The 15,792-nt window shown below is 46.5% G+C and overlaps 1 protein-coding gene across 1 annotated transcript in view; it reads left to right on the plus strand.

Moving 5' to 3' along the window:
* Positions 1-15,564, plus strand: part of LOC114352310 (tyrosine-protein phosphatase CDC14 homolog) — a 28,858-nt gene extending 13,294 nt beyond the window's left edge. The window contains 6 exon segments of the mRNA XM_028303857.1: positions 4,913-5,122; positions 5,830-6,148; positions 8,679-8,817; positions 10,060-10,212; positions 11,777-11,834; positions 13,732-15,564. Of these exon segments, the coding sequence (XP_028159658.1) occupies positions 4,913-5,122; positions 5,830-6,148; positions 8,679-8,817; positions 10,060-10,212; positions 11,777-11,834; positions 13,732-14,703 (1,851 nt within the window). The 3' untranslated portion in view covers positions 14,704-15,564.
* The last annotated feature ends 228 nt before the right edge of the window (positions 15,565-15,792 follow it).

Genomic DNA, 15,792 nt, shown 5'->3' on the forward strand with positions numbered 1-15,792 from the left:
CATTTTATCCCAAAAACAAACCTTGAAAATGAGTGTATCGATCCTTTTCAGTGGATCTTCAATAAAACATCATAATGTTTTCGGTAAGAAATCAACAGATTTAGATCTCATGAAACTTAATAAAGATTTTGTGACAGACCGTGTGAAGCCGTGGGTAGGAGCTAGTAATGGATAAACTGCAAATGTATGCTGTATTAAATGATTAAGTACCGAATACAATTCCACGCGGACGTCGCTAGCGGAAGAATTCGCACCGTGTCGACCGCGCGATGTCGCTAGTCGCTACTTCCGCGTCGGTGTTACAGTTCACTCGATTTTGTATTTGTACTTGGATATAACATTTTATTAACATGTTCTAGTTGATGATGACATATCCTTTTTTATTAATTTTTTTACTGTTAGAATAGACAATAAACTATAGGTATAGCTGTTTACTGAGGTATTGGATGGAGCGGCAAGGGAGGGGTCACATTGATTGACATATTATGCAGTGGCGGCGTAGCATAGGTTGGCACCCGGGGCGGCAACCCCCCTGTCATAATATAAATTATATAGCCTAAGGCACCCCAGAATGGCACCCCCCCTGTCATGACGGACATGCCTGGACGGGGCTTTGTGTACTATCTACGCACACAACGACAATGCGTACCCAACCGGTCTGCGATCGCGATCGAACGTCGAGTCTTTCGTCATCGTAGTGCGCACTCGCTAAAATAATATTTTGTATATCTGAAAGTGTTGTGAATGCTTATACTAAAACGTTTGTTTTTATTTGTATAGAGAACAATAGTGTCTAGACAAACCTAAAAAGGATTTAGGACGCTATTTGGATCAAATATGTAATTGCTCAATAATGAATAATAAATAAATAAATAAATAAATGACATCACGACCGTCCTTGCCATGCGTGTACTAATCTGCGCGACTTTGTCACCCCCTGATGCTTGGCACCCGGGGCGGACCGCCCCGGTACCCATAGTACAAGCTTTGCTTAGTTTGGGACTAGCGGCGCAGTGTAAAAATGTCCAAGGATATTTATTATTATTATTATTTATTAGTTATGGTGCGTTGAAGTTCCGCACGACGTCACAACGTGCGGCACTTTTATGCAAGCATTGACGTCACGGGCCTCTTCTTATGAACTTTGGCGCGCTTTATCTCTTTAAATTTTCATTAGTTTGAAAAAGTGCAAAATACGTGTAGAGTATTTTTTGATAAGTTAACTGACGGACTAATTAAAACTCTTGCTTTTTGACCCAGGAAACATCCCTATTCTATACATATGCATCCTGGTAGATCTACCAAAGGGATTAACGCCCGTATTCACAAACGATGCTTGCTTAAGTGAAACAGCAAATCGAACAGCGTTGAATAGAGCTCTGTGATTGGTTCGTGTGTCACCTTATGCGTCCACGCGTACTGTGAGACCTCATAGTAATGTTTGTGAATACGGGCGTAAGTCACATAACACCTTGACCTTTACGCTTCTCCCACAGGAGTACCTAATAGTCTGAAACTGACTTAGTTTGATAGCATAGTTGAACAAATTGGTTTCCTTGCTGAAATTCTCTCTCTTGAAATTGAACTCTGAAATTGCCTGTTTCGAGCACGTCAATCGAAGGCTGCAGTTTCAAGGGCGGATCAAACTTTACCGTTTAATTAAGTTGCATTCGTGTTCCGTTCCGAACCGATTCACACTACACCTGGCAATAGCTGACACAGACTTGGAAACTTATTAATTCAGTATACCGCAAGGAGAGTTAACGAACCGACTTTGCTTGAGAAATGTGGGGCAACTTTTTTGCTAGAAATGGTAATTCTGCCGGCCTTTGATGTTGTTTATGCCGCTGTGCGTCAAAAAATGTCTTGGGGAGCTCTTGACAAGCGGTTTGTTGGTTTTGGCACCTAAAAGGTGAGTATATACTAGAGCATTTCTATGTAACGTTCTTGCGAATGGTACAATACAGGTAAAATGTATGACTTTTGGATCATGACAGGGTGAAACACTAGACGTTACATAGAGCGGCTCGTTGTTCTGTTATAAGTAAATGCAAGTCTATACTCACCTTAAGCTGTGCCTTAAGGCAAACAAACCCTTAAGGGTTTGTTCCTAACAGCAATCTAGTTTTGCGAGATTCAGTAATGCAGGATCCAGCAAAACTGGATTGTCATGTGAACACATTTTTGTTTGAATTTAGAATTACAAATTCGAATGGATCGGTTTTTTGCGGAAAAAACGGGATGTTCGTGTGAAAGTTAATATTATAACACGTGTACTATACGGAATCCTTCAAAAATCGGGATTGCTCCGTAGGACCAAGCCCTAATTTGATGACAAATATCACATCGTACCTTATTTTGAGTACAAAGTTTGTGATTTCACGCATTTTGCACCGCGATTTAGTTTTGCCTGTGAAGTAGCGCAATTTGCGTAGATGGTCCCACTCTACACGCGAGTACAATGCGATTCGGGAACACAAATCACTTTTATGGCTAAAACTTAATTTGGAGACTTCGGAGACTTTCTCATTCTACGCTATTACCTGCTTAATTTGGTAGTTGACACGGTTTTAGCCAATAATTCTAAGGTGCAACTTCTCTAATATCATTTCGTTTTAACTTTTGGCCCTGAAATCCTGGGTTTGAAATTACATTTTATACTATCTATCTATGCTATCAATAAATAAATAGTAGTTAAATAAAAAAATGTACTTAACGTTTTTTATACGATTGCTGTATAAAATCTACGGGGCATTTTCCTCATAGATTTTATGTGTGACAACTCAGAAAAAGGATGTCCATTGATGGTAAAGAAGTTTAACGACTAATGAAAAAGTAGTAGAACGAAAATTTAAAACAATGTTAATAAATAAATTACAGCACAACGCGAAATTACATATTATGGAGACGTGACGTAATAAAAATTTGCAGAGCCGCATGCATACGAGATTACTCAATGTGGGGCAATAAACTGCAATTCAGAGGAGTGGGTACATTGTTGCTGTGCAGTTTTGTCGGCTGGGTTAATTGGATCGCATTATTTTTGCATATTAACTTGTACGACGACTAGAACAGCCAGTTCACTGCAAACAAAGTCGGAAGCCTAGTTACTTCATGTAACATTGTAATAAGTTGATAACTGCTGACATTGTGAGCCTTAGGGCTCAACTAAATTCAAGGTTATGGCAATTAACTTGTTACTAACCCTTTTGTTATAATGGTGCGTCCACACTGGGCGAACGGGCTCGCGCGGCGAACTCGACATCCTACTCACTCAAGAGCAGGGTGAGCAGGATGACCAGCGTGCCGCGCGTTCCCGTGCGCCCTATGTGGACGCACCATAACAGTAAAAACAGCACATTTTAACCATATCCGAGTTGAGACCCTGGACTAGGCACTGCAGTTTGACTATTTTCTATAATTAATTGAAGTATTTTTTTTAGTCCCAGAATAGTTCCCCTCCCTCCTGTTTGTCAAACTTTGTATCAAAAGCCGTTCTTGATGCCTAAACTTAAGATACTGATTAATTAGACTGTTCTCTACAGGCTATAGCATAGTCCTCCCACAGTCTACCCACATGGGGACAATGGCCTTTTTAGTGTTTTCTTTGTTGTAATGTGATTTTGTTGTAGCTAGTTGATACCATTTTTACTTTCGAAATCCACTTTTTTGTAGCATATCATTACTTATTATTATTATGTAGGCGACGGTAATGTATTGCAGTTAAAGGACGCTAGTGCCCGTTTTCACCATCGATCCCTAATTTTTAAGTGACCCCTATGAAAACAAAATTCCTGTGAATGTTTACCATAGGGCACTTAAAATTAAGGATTGATGGTGAAAACGAGAATAGGTCTATTGTCGAGTTAGATGGCTGAAGTATTTTAGTGAATTACATTTCAGTTCATAAGTGCCATTAGTGGTCTAAATTGAATAAAATATTTTTAATTTTTTGAATCCACTCTTAACAATCGGGGTTTATTTTTCAAAAATCGAATTAATAACATTCAGAAGCTTACTCATAATGTTACGTAGGTGCTGTGCTTTGTAAATGAATTTTACATAGAGATATTTTGACGAACGCTGCAACTTTAGCTTCTTAAGCAGAATCTGCAACCTAATGACAATTCTTGAGTGTTTTGGCAAGCGCAGCAGCAGTGTAGCTGTGTGAAAGATAAAGATATGATAATGTCAGCCCAAAATCGCATTGTTGTTGGTTAGAGAAGGATTAAAATACTTGGTGAACTTAAATTGTGAGATAGTAAAACAACGTAGAGATTTTCTTTTAGGACCGAGAACAAATGGTTCTCAAACGTGACATCTACACCCGTGTTCACAAACATTACTATGAGATCTCACAGTGCGCGTGGACGCACAGGGTCCTAAAACCTATTCGTAGACAATACTTGAGTGGCGGAGTGACACACACGAACTAATCACAGAGCTCTATTAAATGCTGTGCGTTCAACTTTGCATAGCGTTGCTGCTTCACTTAGGCAAGCATCCTTTGTATAGCCACAACTCTGGTCACAAGCAGACTCAAATGTAGTAGAACTTGAAAGTTCGAAATCTTATTGGGTACATAGCTGGCAGAATTGCTAAAATCAAGTGGCAGTGGGCGGGGCACATAGCTCGTAGAGACGATGGCCGTTTGGACAGGAAAGTTCTTGAGTGGCGACCACGGGCTGGAAGACGTAGCGTGGGCAGGCCTTCTACTAGGTGGACCGACGATCTGGTAAAGGTCGCGGGAAGAGCCTGGATGCGGGCAGCGCAGGACCGTTCATTATGGAAAACCTTGGGGGAGGCCTTTGTCCAGCAGTGGACGTTATTTGGCTGAAACGAACGAACGAACGAACATGGTGGTCTAACTTAATGACTTCTGAGTTTATATCCCATGCAATTATTGTTCCAGATAATCTACCTGGACGGCAGTCCGGCAGCGGTGTACAAGAACCTGACCGATGGCTCGGACTGGTCCCTTCTAAGTTTCCGTGACGCGTCGGGCGGGCCGCCGCTGTTTGACATATCTTTACTAGACGTCCTGCATGGCATGAAGGTAGCCCACGACGCGCGCTTCTTCGACTTCGAGCACTTCGACGCTGATCAGTACCTGTTCTATGAGGTAAGAGAGGATGATTAGTGTTCTGTCCTGCCATGACTGACTGGGTATTTAGCCAAGGGTTCTTATTGACGCCACTGTTCGACATATCTCTGCTAGACGTCCTGCATGGCATGAAGGTGGCACACGACGCGCGCTTCTTTGACTTCGAGCATTTCGACGCTGATCAGTACCTATTCTATGAGGTAGGATAGCAAAAACCTGACATGTTTTTAGCTGTCAAGAAATAGTCTAGTGTCCTTTTTGGCACTATATTCCGCAGTAGTGTACAAAAACCTGACCGATGGCGCGGACTGGTCGCTCCTGAGTTTCCGTGACGCGTCGGGCGGGCCGCCGCTGTTCGACATATCTCTGCTAGACGTCCTGCATGGCATGAAGGTGGCTCACGACGCGCGCTTCTTTGACTTCGAGCATTTCGACGCTGATCAGTACCTGTTCTATAAGGTATGAGAGGACAATCAGCATACTGATATGCTCTTCATCATCATCATCATTTCAGCCAATGATTTCCATATAACGCGGTTGGTAGCGGCCTACATCCAGCGCAAGGTAGCAGGAAGGCGTTGGATATGCTCTTAACTGATGGTATTTAGTCCAGTGTCTTTATTGCCGCCGCTGTTCGACATATCTTTGCATTAATTCATAGGGAGGTACTATAGACATATGATTAAAAAATGAGCTACTATAACCTTTAATAATCTCCGTTCCAGAAAGTGGAAAACGGCGACCTCAACTGGATAGTCCCCGGCAAGATGCTGGCTTTCTCCGGGCCGCACCACCGGTCCCGGGTCGACCGGGGCTACCACCTGCACAGCCCGGAACACTACCATGAATACTTCAGGACGCACCACGTCACCACCATAGTGCGGCTCAATAAGAAGTCATATGACGCGCGTCAGTTCACCGCGCATGGTTTCGAGCATCGGGAGTTGTTCTTCGTGGATGGATCTGTGCCGTCGGATCTGATTGTGAATCGGTTTATACGGATCTCTGAGGCTGCTAAGGGCGCAGTGGCGGTTCATTGTAAAGGTAGGACAATTATTTTTTGTCGCTTTCGCTCATGACAGCACCTCGGTATGTGCAAGAGAGATGAATATAGCTGATGAATGGATATGGTATGGCGCCCTAGCCAGAGAGTTGATTGCAGAACACAAGAGTTAGTCGAGAAATCTATAAGTTAGACATTGTCAGGCTCAAATCGACCTTATGGCCGGCCATTAAAGTAGTATTTAGGGTGGCACGTTAAGTTATCGGCCTATGTAGTGACCACGCCCCTTGAACGCTACACGTAACCACCATAGTGCGGCTCAATAAGAAGTCATTATGACGCGCGTCAGTTCACCGCGCACGGGTTCGAGCATCGGGAGTTGTTCTTCGTGGATGGATCTGTGCCGTCGGATCTAATTGTGAACCGGTTTATACGGATCTCTGAGGCTGCTAAGGGCGCAGTGGCGGTTCATTGTAAAGGTAGGACAATTATTTTTTGTCGCTTTCGCTCATGACAGCATCTCGGTATGTGTGAAAGAGATAAATATTAATTGAAAATGTGGATAAGAGTGTGGCGCCCTAGCCAGAGAGTTGATTGCAGAACACAAGAGTTAGTCGAGAAATCTATAAGTTAGACATTGTCAGGCTCAAATCGACCTTATTGCCGGTCATTAAAGTAGTGTTTAGGGTGGCACGTTAAGTTACCGGCCTATGTAGTGACCACGCCCCCTGAACGCTCCACGTGATCACCATAGTGCGGCTCAACAAGAAGTCGTATGACGCGCGTCAGTTCACCGCGCATGGATTTGAGCATCGGGAGTTGTTCTTCGTGGATGGATCTGTGCCGTCGGATCTGATTGTGAACCGGTTTATACGGATCTCTGAGGCTGCTAAGGGCGCAGTTGCGGTCCATTGTAAAGGTAGGATAATTATTTGTTTTTGTCGCTTTCGCTCTTGACAGCACCACGGTATGTGTGAAAGAGATGAATATTAATTGAAAATGTGGATAAGAGTGTGGCGCCCTAGCCAGAGAGTTGATTGCAGAACACAAGAGCTAGTCGAGAAATCTATTAGTTGGATATTGGCAGGCTCAAATCGACCTTACTGCCGGCCATTAAAGTAGTGTTTAGGGTGGCACGTTAAGTTGTCGGCCTATTTAGTGACCACGCCCCCTCGTGACCACCATAGTGCGGCTCAACAAAAAGTCGTATGACGCGCGTCAGTTCACCGCGCACGAGTTCGAGCATCGGGAGTTATTCTTCGTGGATGGATCTGTGCAGTCGGATCTCATAGTGAACCGGTTTATACGGATCTCTGAGGCTGCTAAGGGCGCTGTGGCTGTCCATTGTAAAGGTACGGCTCATTTTATTTTGGTTACTAGGTTTTACATGAGAGTTGCTACCCAAATCACTTTCTCGCAATGTGAGAGAGAGACGGATATAGCCCCTTGGAGGAGGCCTTTGTCCAGTTGTGGACATTATTTGGCTAAAACGAACGAAGATAACAGCAGGCTTAAATGGACCTTATTGCCAGTCATTAGGGTAATAATTATTGCTACCGACTTCTGATAGTGACCACGCCCCCGAGCGCACCACGTGACCATCATAATGCGTTTACATAAGTGGTGCTTCGCGTTATACTAACATTTAATTGCCAAAAATCTTACGTTATAAAACTTACATATTTATGTACTACAACTTATCCTTACAAATTGTTAACTAATGAAAATTATGTGCTGCTATTTCTTGCGTGACTGTGGTTGATAAATTCAGTATTGAACAAAAGCGCTGTCTTTGATTTTTAGTATCTATTACATAAAGATGAAGTAAATTATGTAATTGTTTTGTCGAATTATGTTCAGTAAAAACTTATTTAAGTTACTTCAGTTTTACTCGATAAAACAGTTTTTGAATAGGTTTCCTTCACCATTACCGCTTCTCCATGTAAAATTTAAACAATATGAGACCTTAAACAAAGTGCAACAATTAAACATTTTTAACTAAGAAAAATTTTGTATCTTTCTTCTGAAATCGTATCGTGAATTATTTGCCATTATTAAATTCCAGAAATCGTTATATTTCCTGCCAAAACCTTGTAAACAGCGAAATGAAGCAACCGTGATGTCATTGTACATTGTTTTCTATTGGTAGAGATGCACAGTAACCAAAAACGTTCTGCTGAACATCAGTGTCTTATGCTATTCTGTCAAAGAGTGAGCCCTTTTTGGAGGAAGGGGCTCAATTTCTTTAGCCTCGCCTTATCCCGTTACGCGGGGTCGGATTTTCCAATCAAAAGTCGGAGATGTCTAATAAAGCTTCTTTCGTTTCAGCTAAAAGACGTCCACTGCTGGACAAAGGCCTTCCCCAAGACCGGTCCTGCGCCGCTCGCATCCAGGAACCTCCCGCGACCTTCACCAGATCGTCGGTCCACCTAGTGGGAGGCCTGCCCACGCTACGTCTTCCGGCTCGTGGTCGCCACTCAAGAACTTTTCTGCTCCGAGCTATGTGCCCCGCCCACTGTCACTTGATTTTAGCGATTCTAATAAAGCTTATATTATTATTATTGTCTACAGCGGGTCTCGGCAGAACAGGCACCCTGATCGCGTGCTACATGATGAAGCACCACGGCTTCACGGCGCGCGAGGCCATCGCCTGGCTGCGCGTCTGCCGCCCCGGCTCCGTCATCGGCCACCAGCAGTGGTTCCTGGAGAAGTGAGTAGAGTGACGTCACTGTCGCAGCCGGTCTGTCGCTGCCACATGAAGCACCACGCTTCACGGCGCGCGAGGCCATCGTCATCGGCCACCAGCAGTGGTTCCTGGAGAAGTGAGTAGAGTGACGTCACTCGCAGCCGGCTTGTCGCTGCTACATGAAGCACCACGCTTCACGGCGCGCGAGGCCATCGTCATCGGCCACCAGCAGTGGTTCCTGGAGAAGTGAGTAGAGTGACGTCACTCGCAGCCGGCCTGTCGCTGCCACATGAAGCACCACGCTTCACGGCAGAAGTTAGTAGAGTGACGTCACTGTCGCAGCCTGACTGTCGCAGCCGGTCCGTCGCTGCTACATGGAGCACCAGCACCACGCTTCACGGCAGAAGTGAGTAGAGTGACGTCACTGTCGCAGCCTGTCTGTCGCTGCCACGTGAAGTACCATGCTTCACGGCAGAAGTTAGTAGAGTGACGTCACTGTCGCAGCCGGTCTGTCGCTGCCACATGAAGCACCACGCTTCACGGCGCGTGAGGCCATCGCCTGGCTGCGCGTCTGCCGCCCCGGCTCCGTCATCGGCCACCAGCAGTGGTTCCTGGAGAAGTGAGTAGAGTGACGTCACTCGCAGCCGGCCTGTCGCTGCCACATGAAGCACCACGCTTCACGGCAGAAGTTAGTAGTGTGACGTCACTGTCGCATCGGGCATCTATCAACACGCCACTACGGCCTGCGCCCAACAGATGGCGCTGTCACATACCTTACTACGGCATACACTACCGCGCCTATAATCGTGCATCGCAGTATCGGAGTTTTCTACCCTGCTTAGTATAAATAGAATAACGAGATGGTAACAACTCATTGATCACCGAGCACAGCATCCGCTCGGAAGGAAGCGATTCCATCTCACAGCAGAGACCAAAAGTGTCCTTTTTCAAGCCTACTGCCAACAAAAAAACATCTTATAGAGGTAGTATGACTTTTAGAAGTGTGCCGTGACCGAGTCCAAAGGGAAACGTAACCTAATGTTCATGTGACAACACCTCACCTTCATCTCCTCACCGTATCTACTGAACATTACCAATCTATTGTTACACCCACTGCAGCTTCTGTGTTCCCAAGGCTTGGTCATCAATGAACGTCCCCTTTACTTAGGGGTAAGCCCAAAGCTTGATATGCCTATGCTTGACAACATCCAAAAATGATAACTATAAAACCAATTAACTAATTATTCCTTATACATCGTGTTCTAGCATCCAGCCGCGAATGCTTGCCGAGGGTGAGGCGTACCGACGGCGGCACAACATCACCTCGCTGCCGGTATTCACCAGAGGCATCTACTGCGACTTACCACCTGTTCGACCGCCGCCCGACCGGCCTGTGACTCTCCAGGCTATTCTCAACAAGCCCACTGATAAGGTAAGCTTGTGACGTCACGTGTTGCCCACTGACAAGGTGAGCGTGTGACGTCACGTGTAGCCCACTGACAAGGTGTGTGACATCACGTGTAGTGACAGCGACAGCCCGTGATTCTCCAGGCTATCCTCAACAAACCAACTGATAAGGTAAGCTTGTGACGTCACTTGTAGCGACGTGACAGGCCATCCTCAATAAGACTGATAAGGTGAGCGTATGATGTCACGTGTCTTGCGACCGCCGCCGAACCGGACCGTGACTCTACTAGTCCACTGACAAGGTGAGTGTGTGACGACACGTGTAGCCCACTGACAAAATAAGCGTGTGACGTCACGTGTAGCTCACTGATAAGGTGAGCGTGTGACGTCACTTGTAGTGACAGCGACAGTCGCACGACTAGCCCGTGACTCTCCAGACTGTACTCAACAAACCCACTGATAAGGTATGCTTGTGACGTCACCTGTAGCGACGTGACCGGCCCGTAACCCTACAGGCCATCCTCAGTAAGACTGAAAAATGAGCGTGACGTCACGTGTCTTGCGACCGCCACCAAACCGGCCCGTGATCCTACTAGTCCACTGACAAAGAGAGCGTGTGACGTCACATTTAGGGCCCGTCACCTTGCAAGCCGTCCTCAATGAGACTGACAAGGTGAGCGTGTGACATCACCTCGCTGCCGGTGTTCACCAGAGGCATCTACTGCGACTTGCCACCTGTTCGACCGCCGCCCGACCGGCCTGTGACTCTCCAGGCTATACTCAACAAGCCCACTGATAAGGTAAGCTTGTGATGTCACGTGTTGCCACTGACAAAATAAGCGTGTGACGTCACGCGTAGCTCACTGATAAGGTGAGCGTGTGACGTCACGTGTAGTGACAGCGACCGTCGCACGACTAGCCCGTGACTCTCCAGGCTGTACTCAACAAACCCACTGATAAGGTAAGCTTGTGACGTCACGTGTTGCCCACTGACAAGGTGAGCGTGTGACGTCATCTACTGCGACTTACCACCTGTTCGACCGCCGCCCGACCGGCCTGTGACTCTACAGGCTATTCTCAACAAACCCACTGATAAGGTGAGCGTGTGACGTCACGTGTAGCGACGTGACCGGCCCGTAAACCTACAGGCCATCCTTAATAAGACTAAAAAGATGAGCGTGTGACGTCACGTGTCTTGCGACCGCCGCCGAACCGGCCCGTGACCCTACTAGTCCACTGACAAGGTGAGTGTGTGACGTTACGTGTAGCCCACTGACAAAATAAGCGTGTGACGTCACGTGTAGCTCACTGATAAGGTGAGCGTGTGACGTCACGTGTAGTGACAGCGACCGTCGCACGACTAGCCCGTGACTCTCCAGGCTATACTCAACAAACCCACTGATAAGGTATGCTTGTGACGTCACCTGTAGCGACGTGACCGGCCCGTAACCCTACAGGCCATCCTCAATAAGACTGATAAAGTGAGCGTGTGACGTCACGTGTCCTGCGCTCGCCGCCAAACTGGCCCGTGACTGGTAGTCCACTGACAAAGAGAGCGTGTGACGTCACATGTCAGGCCCGTCACCTTGCAAGCCGTCCTCAATGAGACTGACAAGGTGAGCGTGTGACGTCACGTGTCTTGCGACCGCCACCAAACCGACCCGTGATCCTACTAGTCCACTGACAAAGAGAGCGTGTGACGTCACATGTAAGGCCCGTCACCTTGCAAGCCATCCTCAATCAGACTGATAAGGTGAGCGTGTAACATCACTTCGCTGCCGGTGTTCACCAGAGGCATCTACTGCGACTTGCCACCTGTTCGACCGCCGCCCGACCGGCCTGTGACTCTCCAGGCTATTCTCAACAAGCCCACTGATAAGGTAAGCTTGTGACGTCACGTGTTGCCCACTGACAAAATAACTAATAAGCGTGTGACGTCACGTGTAGCTCACTGATAAGGTGAGCTTGTGACGTCACGTGTAGCGACGTGACCGGCCCGTAACCCTACAGGCCATCCTCAATAAGACTGATAAAGTGAGCGTGTGACGTCACGTGTCCTGCGCTCGCCGCCAAACTGGCCCGTGACTAGTAGTCCACTAACAAAGAGAGCGTGTGACGTCACATGTAAGGCCCGTCACCTTGCAAGCCGTCCTCAATCAGACTGATAAGGTGAGCGTGTGACATCACCTCGCTGCCGGTATTCACTCGCGGCATCTACTGCGACTTACCACCTGTTCGACCGCCGCCCGACCGGCCTGTGACTCTCCAGGCTATACTCAACAAGCCCACTGATAAGGTAAGCTTGTGACGTCACGTGTTGCCCACTGACAAAATAAGCGTGTGACGTCACGTGTAGCCCACTGACAAAATAAGCGTGTGACGTCACGTGTAGCTCACTGATATGGTGAGCGTGTGACGTCACGTGTTGCCCACTGACAAGGTGAGCGTGTGACGTCACGTGTAGGTCACTGATAAGGTGAGCGTGTGACGTCACGTGTAGCGACGTGACCGGTCTGTAACCCCACAAGCCATCCTCAGTAAGACTGAAAAAATGAGCGTGACGTCACGTGTCTTGCGACCGCCACCAAACCGGCCCTTGATCCTACTAGTCCACTGACAAAGAGAGCGTGTGACGTCACATTTAGGGCCCGTCACCTTGCAAGCCATCCTCAATAAGACTGATATTAAGGTGAGCGTGTGACATCACCTCGCTGCCGGTATTTACCAGAGGCATCTACTGCGACTTATCACCTGTTCGACCGCCGCCCGACCGGCCTGTGACTCTCCAGGCTATACTCAACAAGCCCACTGATAAGGTGAGCGTGACGTCACGACCGGCTAGGTTTTCAGTTGGTCTGGAGGTCGGTAAACGTTTGGACCAGTGACCTATAATACACGTATCAAAAATTCAACGACATGCAAGCGATTTGATCGCTGGTGTCACTTTTCGTATTCACGTATTAATCACACGATTTGGTTTCGATTTCGTTTTTATGCGTATTCGATCGTGCCTCCGCGGTATTCACCTATTTTGAATTTTGGTTTAATCGGATGCCAGTGAAAACGTCAAAAATGACAAATCAATCGCTGAGTTGCGATCTTAACGAGTAATCGTTCTATTGAAATGACACGTGAATACGGATTTATGACTCTTTTTCTATAGGACGACTTGTAAACGCCAACGATATTTTGACTGTTTCAAAATACGTGAATTTTGCTACAGGCTGATGACTCGCCTACATAATGAGTAAAGTTAGCGCCACTGTAGAGTAAGGTCACTGTCACGTGCTAGTGGCGAAGACAGTAGCGCCAACTGGTGAGCCCTGAAGCGGTAGGAGGACTATCGCATTTGCACTCACCAGGATGGCGCCACTGTTGGGTAATGTTATGGCAATCGCCAGTGATGCCAACTGTCAAGCATAAAAACGCCCTTATTGCTGCGGTCCCACGGTCAATGACTATTTTTTAAATTTCAATGTAATTAAAGATAATTTGTCCTTTAAAAGTATCTTATGAATCCTTTCTTTCTAGTTGGACAACGCCAATGTCTTAAACGCCAACGAGACGGACTACGAAAACAACGTCACATCAGTCATCGGCAAGTACAAGACCACGCCCACTCCAATGCTGCCAACCAAGACCGTGTTCGCGCCCAAGCCTGGCTACATGACGCCAACTAATAACGTCCGCAACGCGCATTCTACCAACCTCAAGCCCCAGCCGCGGATCAACTCCACGCTGAAAGCCTATGCTGCCAAGACTTCCACCTTCCCCCCCACAAGAAGTGCCAACTCGCAAGCCAACAAACTCTCCGCGGTCAAACCCTTCACAGGTAAGAGCAGTTTCCACGGGCAACGCGCGAACCTCGCCCGTCCCACTTTAGGCTACACCCACGGCGCAAGCCCCCTCAAAACCCTCACAAGAAAAACAGTCACCAAAATCACAGCCAGCGACACCTCCGTCGTTAACTCACTCAGCAACGTCACTTCGACGCTCTCCGCTTTAACCGAAAACTGCCACCTCAACGGCAAAAACAGACTACCCTCTGAACCGAACTTAAAAGCGGTCACCCAAAACAAAACAGCCCCCAACGCGACCGCCCGCAAAAAACTCATCGTCCGATCCAATTCCAACTCGCGCAAGAAGCTGCCAAAGAGTAATCTTCCGAAAAGCAACCTCGAGGCCACTCAGGATCTGTCTTCCAGCGACACTAACGTTACGAATATATCCGCGGACTCGCTCGAAACCCCGTTCAGGTTTAGGCGGAAACGGGACAAGTCCAGTAGTCCGGAGCCGATGGATTGCTTGTCAAACTCGGTCATAACCGCCGACGTGACGCCTGATAACTTCGAGGAGACGAATAACTCCCAGGGGAACAAACTCTACAAAATTAAGGCTCTAAGGAAAAAGTGCCCCGCTTTTGGAGTCAGTTTACTGAAGAAAGACGGTGTGCAGACTCGCTCGAGTAGTTGTACTAGTAACTCGACCGTGAAGAAGAAATGATCTCTGTGAATCGCTTCGCACGTGGTGCGGTCGAGCGAGCGGGCGCGGGTACGGGCAATTTTGAGAAAAAGATTTTAAGAAACGATGCGGGTTTTCATCGTGTTTTACAAGCATCAGGACAAAATGTAATAAGGAATTTAGTTGATATTCGTTTGGATACGTTCAAAGCAGCTAACAGTTACAAAGTGTCTTAATTAACACGAACAATGACAACGTTATACCAAAATTAAAATAAGCTGTTAACTAAATAGTCGTGTAATAAGTTGATGTGCATTTTTTTTCTTCAATCTATTGTCCTATTATTTCTGGGAAAAGGTCTGAGACCTTTAAATCCTCTAGGTATCAGGATCTATAAGCTATTGATCCCGCTCCTTATTAAGTTTTGTCATGAATGCTGACGTAACGGAGGATATGCTATAATCCTGGCCTTAAAAGAAGTGTCAAAGCCCATCGCCAAGCCCGCTCCGGCATATTTTGTGTGTAGTGTATGTACATAGAGATACCGTAGTCGTAAACATGTGCGTAGCACTACTGTCCTATCTCCGTCGGTGGGTTCGTCCGGAAGCTTCCTAACAAATTTTTTAACTCGATCGACTGAATTTTCTATTGAACTCATATCAAGTAACTACTCTGCATACAAATTGTTCCAGCGAGTCCGCCGACATTAGTGTTGTATAGGTGTCGTGAAACCCCATTAAAAGACAAGCCTAAATGTTGTAATCTCGACGGATAAGCCGTTTGTGGTAGATTTGTGCGCGCGGCCCACTCGCGGTAAGACTAATGCTGGTTTTCTATATTCAATCCTAATCCAAATCCGTCCGTCAAATGTCAAATTTCAATAGGTTTTTGGTCAAAATATTTACATTTTTCTATTTTTTTTGTACATTTTCGTATTGTTTATAAGACATTTTTTTTAAACAATATTAAAGTGTGAACGCATCGAAAATTGTGGATATTTAATCTAAAACTGAATGTTTGACAGCTGAAGGACGCATTTGGATTAGAATTGAATATAGAGAGTCGTCCTAAATCGCTAGACCTCGCAGTTTCTACACTTTGTGTGTGGCTATAAAATGGTGCTCGAGTTAT

This window comes from Ostrinia furnacalis, unplaced genomic scaffold, assembly GCF_004193835.3.
Source record: "Ostrinia furnacalis isolate ACB-3 unplaced genomic scaffold, ASM419383v2 OfSCF1318, whole genome shotgun sequence".
Classification (NCBI taxonomy): domain Eukaryota; kingdom Metazoa; phylum Arthropoda; class Insecta; order Lepidoptera; family Crambidae; genus Ostrinia; species Ostrinia furnacalis.